The sequence below is a fragment of the Orycteropus afer genome, unplaced genomic scaffold (genome assembly GCF_000298275.1).
Source record: "Orycteropus afer afer isolate SDZICR_OR568_19922 unplaced genomic scaffold, OryAfe1.0 scaffold00009, whole genome shotgun sequence".
In the NCBI taxonomy this organism is placed as follows: Eukaryota; Metazoa; Chordata; class Mammalia; order Tubulidentata; family Orycteropodidae; genus Orycteropus; species Orycteropus afer.
This window is the reverse complement of record NW_006921596.1, coordinates 8,148,621-8,158,557: the sequence shown is the minus strand read 5'-3', so window position 1 is coordinate 8,158,557 and position 9,937 is coordinate 8,148,621. Positions and strand designations below refer to the sequence as shown.

General features: G+C 42.8%; 1 protein-coding gene across 1 annotated transcript in view; it reads left to right on the top strand.

The window, feature by feature from the left end:
• The window catches only part of ABCC11 (ATP binding cassette subfamily C member 11), an 84,132-nt gene that overhangs the window by 27,522 nt on the left and 46,673 nt on the right, over window positions 1-9,937 (top strand). The window contains exons 6-9 of the mRNA XM_007947836.1: window positions 514-687; window positions 1,991-2,138; window positions 2,318-2,466; window positions 4,322-4,429. Coding sequence (XP_007946027.1) covers window positions 514-687; window positions 1,991-2,138; window positions 2,318-2,466; window positions 4,322-4,429 — 579 coding nt within the window. The remainder of the gene's footprint in view (window positions 1-513; window positions 688-1,990; window positions 2,139-2,317; window positions 2,467-4,321; window positions 4,430-9,937) is intronic.

Genomic DNA, 9,937 nt, shown 5'->3' with positions numbered 1-9,937 from the left:
TATATATATATATATCTTGTACAGAGTATTTCTTGAATATGTTTGTATGTGGCAGTTGGCGGAACAAGGGATTGGAATGGTGGTGTTAGCATGAGGTCATTGTTTGTAGAGAAATATGAGTATGTTCTCCTTAGATGACACAGGAAAATATCTAGAAAATTCAGTTAATATGATTACTAGTAATTGAAATAGTAGTAAAATATATTTTCAATTGAGCACTTTCTTTGTCAGACACTCACTGAAATTCTCATAAAAATCATACACAGTAGGTGTAATTGTTCCAGCTTCATAGATGGAATAGCTGAAGTTCAGAGTGGTAAAGTAACTTGTTCAGGGTCACACAGTCAGTAAAAGGAGAACTGTGAACCAGGTGTGTCTGACTCCACTTTATCACTTTGCCTCTCCAAGGCTTCTAGAAAATGCATGGTGAGGCCATCCACCACAAAGGGAACATGTAGCCCCTTCTGTACCTAGAGAGGTGACACCTGTGCTCATGGTTTTGCTGTCTTACAGGCCATCAGCTTCTTCACCAGTGATGTAAGCTACCTGTTTGAAGGTGTGTACTATGGCCCCTTGGCCGTGATGGTCTGCTCAGCAGTGATTGTCTGTGGCATTACCTCCTACCTCATTCTTGGACCCACTTCACTTATTGGCATTTTTTTCTATTTGCTGGTTTTTCCATTGGAGGTAACACCTTTCTTTGCTATGCCTTTGATTGATATTCGACTTTCCACAGAAGAGCTCCCAGGGCTATGGAATCTGGGTACCTCTCAGTGAAAGTGTTGATTCTTAATGACTGTTCAGTCTTTTGTGATTAAGATTAAGTTTCAGTTCCTATCTCAAACCATTGCTTGGCCATAATGTTTGGTTAAAATATAAGAGGTGAAGATGTGTGAGGTCTGCCTCATAGGTTTCTATGAAGGATTGTCTGCTTCATAGAGTTTCCTTGGTAGACATCCCTTGTGCCTTCTCTTCCACCCAGAATGTGCATTTAACATTTAATAATAATGTTCATAATAATTAATAGTAACTAATAGTCAATATATCAATAATGACATTTAACAATGCAGGTGGGATTTAACATTTGGCTGAACACAGTATCATTGGGGTTAGATAGGTAAATTTGCTGCCAAAGTTCAGAAGGAATAAAATTGAGTAAAACAGGAAGCGACTCTTGGATTACGTGTACTACAAATTATTGAAAATCTAGTGATTTTCTCTCTTAGCATATTTACTCCGATCAAAAAGTGATTGTAATTGCTAGAAGGTTTAGGGTGCCAAAAAGCAAAAAAATGTCACAGTTCTGCTTAATTAGCAATAGCCTGGTTTGTAAGTAGTTAAGGCATTTGGCTGCTAAACAAACTGTTGGCGGTTTGAACCCACCAGCCACTCCATGGGAGAAAGATGAGGCCATCTGTTTTCGTAAAGATTTATAGCCCTGGGATCCTCATGGGGCAGTTCTACTCTGTCATATAAGGTCACTATGATTTGGAATCCACTCGAGGCCAGTGGGATTGGTTTTTGGGTTTTTGGATTGAAACTCAGGAAAGGCCACAGGATGTGTGAGGCAGGTGCCCTGAGACAATGATGACCTTGAGAGGCTCCCATTGGAAAACCTTCAGCAGAAGCCTGGAATTAAGAGTCACAGTGGATTCACTCAGGGCAAGATCAAGCCCAGGTATTCAACCTGCTCCCTGGGTGGCACAAATGGTTAAGTGCTCAACTACTAGCAGAAAAGTTGAACCCACCCAAAGGTGCCTTGGCAGACAGGCCTGGAGATCTGTTTCTGAAAGGTCACGGCCTTGACAACCCTTTGATAACAGATTTGGTTTGGGTTTATTCAACCTACCTCTGGAGTTTACCTTTGGAAATACTCCTAGTTACTACCTCACTCAGGCTAGCCTGAATGCTTCAGCCCTTATTAAAAAACAAAAACAAAAACAAAAACAAACTCTTGTGTATCAACACACATCCTGCATCCCAACTCCAGGCATTCCTGGGCAGAAAGACTGTGAAGATACAGGATCGCACTGCTGTGGCCAGCGACCAGCGCATCCTGGTGACCAGTGAGGTTCTCACTTCGATGAAGCTGATTAAAATGTACGCATGGGAGAAACCATTTGCAGCAATTATTAAAGGTACAGAAAGTGGACTTTACCCTCAGAGATTGGTGATATTATGGTGGGCCAACCTCTTTCACCTTTGAGGGATTTCTTTCATGCTTTGGGGGTTGTTCTGTGCTCTTTGGGGGAATGTTCTTCTGATTAATTTCAGTGTATTTCTTCTTCTTCTTTTTTTTTTTTTTTAAATCTTCCAGATCTAAGAAAGAAGGAAAGGAAATTATTGGAAAAGGGTGGACTACTCCAGAGCTTTACCACTACTCTCTTGTTTATATTCCCAACAGCATCTATAGTAACAATGTTCCTCATCCACACAGCCTTAAAATTAACACTCACACCTTCAGTAGTAAGTGTTTGGGGTGCTTTGTCCCCTGCCATAATGATATGGAGTTTTTTCATGTGCACTTTCCTAGCTCACCCCTTTCAAAGATCTCAAGGATCTTCCATCCCAACCCATCTGAAAGATCTCCCATCCCTACCTACCTAAGAAAGTGGCATCCCTTTGACAGCAACTGTGGGAGGGAAGGGGCACACAGCATTGGGGTACAGGAGAGGTGATATATACAGTTAAAACCCTGAGGATTCCGAGGTACAAAATCCCCATTTGAGGAGCTTCTCTGATCCCAAATGAGGACCCTGGAACTGCTTTTAAATAAAAAGGTGTACTTTCTCCCACTTTTCCCTTTGTAGTCTAACCTAAGCTCTCCCTAACCCCTACCCCCAAGAAGCAGCAACTGCCTTTTAGGGTTGTTGTTGTTGTTAGCAGCTGTCTAGTTGGCCCTGGACTCATGGCAACCCCATGCACGATGGAACAATGTGCTGCCCATTCCTGCACTATCCGAATGATCGGTTGTGGATCTGACCATTGCGATCCATAGGGTTTCACTGGCTGGTTTTCAGAAGTAGATCACCAAGCCTTTCTTCCTAGTCTGTCTTAGTCAGAAAGCTCCACTAAACCCTGTTTAGCATCACAGCAACAGGCCAGCCTCCATTGACAGATGGATGGCTGTATATGAGGTCCACTGGCCTGGAATCAGACCTGGGTCTTTTCATGGAAGGTGAGAATTCTGCCACTGAATCACCAATACCTCCCCTTTTTGGGTTAGAAACCCCAATTATCTGAGGAGAATAAGACAAGCTGCTGGTCTTCAAGAGTGTGTAATCCTGCTAGGAGGCCAGGAGGCAGCAGGAACCAAGAAGGGGCAGCATTTGAGACTTTTCAGCCAAGGGTCCATTTGTACTTTACATGGTGGTCTCTTTGCTTGGCTCAAGCATCCACCAGAGAATCTCCCAGAAGCCCGAGGTGAGTGGTCTGGAAGGGGGAACTGCAACTTAGAAAACTTTCAGCAGGTCTTAGGATCCTACTGTGCTCATACCAGGTAGAATCAGACCAAAGCTTTTGTGCCTGGATTTTAATTTATCTTTGAATTAAGCTGGAAGAAGAAAGGAGTAGAGATTGAGGATGGATTGGATGGTCCCCAAGGTACCTTTGCAAGGTCACATTCTGAAATCTGAGAGTCTAATGTGGTTTCCTATAGTCAGTAAAGGTCTCCTGGAGTAAGGGAGGCAGGGAGTAGGCTTGAAGAATAGGGAGATTTTGAAGGAAAAAACCAGAAGGAAAAAGCATAACTAAGACAAAGAATTTTTTGATTTACAAAGTTCTCTTACATGTATTTTCTCAGAGTTTCCAGCTTTATTCTTATACAACTTTATGATTTTTGTCACCACACCAATGGAGAAACTCAGGCTCTGAAGGTGGATGACTTGCCCTAAAATTGTAGTCTTGGCTTCCATGTAGGAGACCATTTTTTGACCAAAGTACTTCACGTGCAGCCACACTTGTTGCTAAGAGACTGAACTGGTTTCAGTGGAACTTCCAGACCAAGACAGATTAGGAAGAAACGCTTAGCAATCTACTTCTGAAAATCAGTCAATGAAAACTCCATGGATCTAGGGCTGATTGAGGGTAACTAACAACAACAAATGACGCCAGGGACCAGGCCATCAGACTTCAAACCCAGTGCACCTTCCAATCTCCCCCAAATACCAGCTTAGCCTCTGCCAAATGAACGACCTGTTTTCAGAAGCTGCAAGGTCTGTTTCTGTGGCTTGAGGCTCAAGGATGGTGGCCCAAGAAGTGGTGGAGTGACTGAGCAGGATGGCACTGTGATCCTCACTGCCTCCTCTCCTTCCTTCTCCAGGCCTTCATTCTAGTGGCTACCATTAATCCCATGCGGATAGCATTGTTCTTTTTGTCTTTTGCAATCAAAGGCCTCACAGAGTCCCCTTCTGCAGCCTACAGGTTCAAGGTAAGTGCCTAGCCATCTGTTGGATGCTCTTTTGCCTTCAGCCATGTTATTCCTTCTTGACATGTCCCCTGACCAAAACAGAGTCTGGCCTGCATGGAGAAGGTTGGCTGACTCAGTGATCCCCTTGCCAGGGCTGGTGGGAAGGCTGGATCCGCTATATCAGGTTGTTTCCCAGTTCCCAGAGGTCTCAGATGGGTGGTCTGTAAATCAAGCATGAAGATAGAATTGCCTACCATTATCCCTCTGGTTTTGCTTAAATAAAAAGAAATAGAAAGAAAGAAAGGAAAAAAAAAAAAAGAAAAAAAGGCAAATCTCGGTTTTTATGTAAAGCCAGAGATTTCTGGATTCTCTTAAATGAGAATGCAACAGTGGACCCACATCCCCCCATAACCACAAGCAGCTGGAGCCATGTTGCTAGCTCCCCTTTTTAGATGGGATATGCATATACCAGTTTCTGTTGCAGTCCCTACCATGCCCTACTGCATCCCCAACACCATGGCTGCATTTTAGTTGCCATGTATCATCTTAGAAATGGTCCATTTCATGTATTTACATAGCTGGTCTTGCCCTTACTGACAACTAAGTTTGAAACACCTTGTCTAAACTAACTAACTAAAAAAGACATTTTATACTAATTTCACTTTTAAATACATGCAGTTTGTGACCTATTTCATCCATGAACTCATCCATTGATTTACGCAGTATATATTTCTTGAATGTGTACCATGTGCTGGGCACTGAGACTACTACGTGACAATAGAGCCCCTTCTATCAGTGAGTTCCAATCTGGTGTTGGAAACAGACCATTAACAAGTAGATGAATCATCAAAGAAGATGATATCAGATCACATGAAGGGCTATGCTGTCAATAAAACAGCATAATGTTAAAGAGAATGTGGGTAGGGAGGGCTAAGGGCTACATTGGGTAAGCTGGTCCAGGAAGGTCCCTCTGCTGAGGTGACATTTGAGCTGAGACTTGAATGATGACTAGGCAGAGAGAATAGCAAGTTCAAAGACCACAAGGCTAGAATGAAATTGGCTGTATAAGTAACAGGAAGACTGACAGTCTTTCACTTATCAAATCATCCCAGGGGATTTCCCTACTTCTCAATAGCTCTCTCTCTTCCTCCCTACTGGTACACTGGGTTCTTCCATCTTCCTCTCTGTGCCAATGGGAATATCTGTGGGGTCACAGCAATGAGGAAGCCACAGTCTGGGCTCAGAAGGATAGGAAAGAGCGTCTGCTGAGGGAATGGAAAGGAAAAAGTTTTGGCCATGTCCAGGGTCTGGGATTCCTGTGATGTGGCTGGAGAGTAGGAAGGGGTGGGATGGGTAGAGTAAAGGTGGGAGACAGAGGCAGGGAGGGTAGGAGCCTGGACAAAGATCTCGAGCTCTCTGGGCTGTACTCCTTCAAGGCAACAATGGGCTAGAGATGAGCAGGGAGTAGGGTTATCCCTTAGGACGGAACTTGAACTCTTTAAGTCCCCCTCCTTCAGCCATGGCATCGTAAGTACTTAAACTCTGCTTCAACCACTTAAGTTTTCTCTATGGCCCTGTATGTATGTGACTTAGTGCTGGGCCTGAGTGTGGAAGGATGATCCTATGGCCACGCTTCCTTGTTCCTCCTCTCCCCACACTAGGGCAATAGCCCACTCTCTGTGCCTTCTGACTCTTGAAGGGAGAAGGAGAAAGCTGTGATCTCTCAGGGAGGATCCCTTCTTGGAGGTGATGTTAGTGGCTAGTGGTGGGAGAGGAGAAGGCAAGCTGGTGGCTGGGGTGTGTGGCTGCCTGCAGAATGGGGCTTTGGCGAAGGCCCTGGAGGGGGTCAGTGGGACAAGAGTCTCCAGACATTACTTTCCTTTGTGCTATTTACTGAAAAAACAAGTGAAGAGCCTGAATGGTGTAAACAAAAACAGAGATTGAGGGTGTACTTAAAGGATTTTGGGGCTGGGAGAACCCTATTTTTGTTTGTATAAACCACTTTATCAACTTTCATCCATGTCTGGATACGTGCTTGTCACAGCTGACCCATTAAGCTAGAATGCTACTCAAATTTTATTTAAAAAGTTATAATATATGTGGTAAAACTTTATAAAAATAACAAAGTAACAGAGGAAGGAAATTAAAAACATAAGTTAAGGGACAACAGTTACCTCTGGGGAGGGCTTGGAGGGCTCGGAGGGCCTTGTCTACACCATGCTAGAAGTGAGATGGGTGAAGGCCACATAGATAGATAAAAATTATGACTCTTTGATTCAGTGATGGGCTCATAGATGCTCATCATGTTATGAAAAATGAATTAACTAAACAACTAAGTGACCAGCTAAACAAAATGCATTTCCCAATGAGGATGGTATGCACTGAGCCAAATGTTATAACTAATCCAGTTCAGTACACCCAAGGTCCAGGTTAAAACACAGCATCAGACCACCACTTTTTTTTTCTTTTGAAAATAGTTTTTTTGTGTTTTTTTTTTTTGGTAAAGTAAGTCCTTGAGTTAAGAAAGTCTGGCTTATGGATAACTCCTACTCTCCCTTTAATGATATGTCAATTTGCCCTCACTTTGAAATGATAGAACCAACCTTGACTTACAAGTTCATAATACATGCACCTTCAGTTGCTGCTTTAAATAATGGAAAAGGCTTCAAGCTTTTTCTTATACTAAATCAAACTGAACCCACTGCCATAGAGTCAATTCTGACTCATAGTGACCCCCATTGGGTTTCCAAGGCTGAAAATCTTTACGGAGGTAGATTGCCTCATCTGCCTCCCAGTGGAGCAGCTGATGGGTTTGAACCACCTACTTTTTGGTTAGCACCCAACGCCTTAACTACAGTGCCACCGAACTCCTTTTGCTTGCACTAACCAAAACCAAACTCAGTGCTGTCGAGTCGGCCCTGACTCATAGCGACCCCTCCTTGAGTTTCCGAGGTGGTATATCTATGCAACTAGATTGCCCAATCTTCCTTCCAATTCTTGCACTAAAGCAAGGTTAAATAAGAGCTAAGGTAAGAGCTAAATTAATGCTAGAATTCATGTAGTTCAATTCCGTATTTTATATATAGAGAGAGATGCACAGAGAAGTGATCTCCTGATATCAATGCATGACTTGAAATAGCTTTTCCCACAGTGTGGTGTATGACAGCCCTTTTCATTTTCAATAATGACTTAATTTCTGTTAGAAAAACTACATTTCAATACTATGGTTATCACTCGTTGCTGTTGTGTTGTTAGGTGCCGTTGAGTCTGCTACGGCCCATAGTGACCCTACATGCAACAGAAGGAAACACTGTTTGGTCCTGTGCCAGCCTCACAATCCTTGCTATGCTTGAGTCCATTGTTGCAGCCACTGTGTCAATTCATTTTGTTGAGGGTCTTCCCCTTTTTCACTACCCCTCTACCAAGCATGATCTCCTTCTCCAAGGACTAGTCCCTTCTGACAACATGACCAAAGTAGGTGACAGGAAGTCTGGCCATTCTCACTTCTAAGGAGTATTCCAGCTGTACTTCTTCCACAAAAGATTTGCTCACTCTTCTAGCAGTCCATGGTATTTTTAGAATTCTTTGCAAGCACTGCAATTCAAAAGCATCCACTCTTCTTTTGTCTTCCTTATTCATTGCCCAGCTTTCACAAGAATATGAAGTGATTGAAAATACCATGGCTTGGATTAGTCCCACCTTAGTCTTCAAAGTGATGTCTTTGCTTCTTAGTATTTTAAAGAAGTTTTTTTTTTTTTCCTGCAGATTTGCCCGGTTCCGTGTGTGTGTGTTATGTGCCATGAAGTTGGCCCTGACTCATAGTGACCCCTCCTTGGGTTTCCGGGGTGGTATCACTACAGAAGCAGATTGCCCAACCTTCCTTCTGAGGAGTGGCTGGTGGTCTTGAACCATCAGCCTTCTGGTTAGCAGTCAAGTGCCTTAGGTACTGCACTCCTTGACCGCTAATGGGTGTTGATTGTGGATCCAAGTAAAATGAAATTTCGACTTCAACTTTTTCTCCATTTACTGTGATGTTGCTTATTGGTCTAATTGTGAGGATTTTTGTTTTATGTTGTTGTTGTTAGGTGCTTTTGAGTCGGCTCCAGTCTCATAGCGACCCCATGTGCAACAGAACCAAACACTGCCCGGTCCTGTGCCAGCCTCACAATCCTTGCTATACCTGAGCCCATCATTGCAGCCATGGTATCAATCCATCTCATTGAAGTTCTTCCCCTTTTTGGCTGACCTTCCACTTTACCAAGCATCATATCCTTCTCCAGGGAATTGTCCCTTCTGACCAGATGATCAAAGTAGGTGAGACGAAGTCTGGCCATTCTTGCTTGCAAGGAGCATTCTGGCTGCACTTCTTCTGGGACAGATTTGTTAGTTCCTCTAGCAGTCTGTGGTACTTTCAGTATTCTTCACCAACACCACAACTCAAAATCATCAACAAAGAGATGCTGTGCTGGAGGCACTCATGCTATGCCAAGAGATTTTCAAGACAGCTACCTGGCCAACTGACTGGAAGAGATCCATATTTGTACCCATTCCAAAGAATGGTGATCCCACAGAGTGTCTTCCTTATTCATTGTCCACCTTTCAAATGCATATGAGGCTATTGAAAACATGATGGCTTGGGTTAGGCACACCTTAGTCTTCAAAGAAACATCTTTGCTCTTCAGCACTTTAAAGAGGTCTTTTGCAGCAGATTTGCCCAGTGTGATATCACATCTGATTTCATGACTGCTGCTTCCATTGGTGTTAATTGTGGAACTAAGTAATACAAAATCTTTGACAACTTCAATCTCCTCTCCATTTATTGGTCTAGTTGTGGGGATTTTTGTTTTCTTTATATTAAGGTGTAATCCATACTGCAGACTAGTCTTTAATCTTCATTAGTAAGTGCTTAAAGTCATCTTCACTTTCAGCAAGCAAGATTATGTCATCTGTATATCACAGGTTGTTGATGACTATACCTCTAATTCTGATGCCGTGTTCTTCATATAGTCCAGCTTCTTGGATTATTTGCTCAGTCTACAGATTGAATAAGTATGGAGAAAGGATACAACTCTGATGCACTCCCTTCCTGCTTTTAAATCATACAGTACAGGTTCCTCATGAGCACAATCAGGTGTTCTGGAATTCCCATTCTTCTCAATGTTATCCATAATTTTTTATGATCCACACAGTCAAATGTTTTTGCATAGTCGATAAAACACAAGTAAACATCTTTCTGATACTCTTTGCTTTCAGCCAAGATCCATCTGACATCAGCAATGATATTCCTTGTTCCATGTCCTCTTCTGAATCCAGCTCGTGTTTCTGGAAGTTCTCTGTCAATACATTGCTGCACCCATTTTTGAATTCTCTTCAGTAAAATTTTACTTGTGTGGGATATTAATGATATTGTTTGATAATTTCCACATTCTGTGAGATCACCTTTCTTTGGAATGGGTACAAATATGGATCTCTTCCAGTCAGTTGGCCAGTCTTCCAAATCTCTTGGCATAGCTGAGTGAGTGCCTCCAG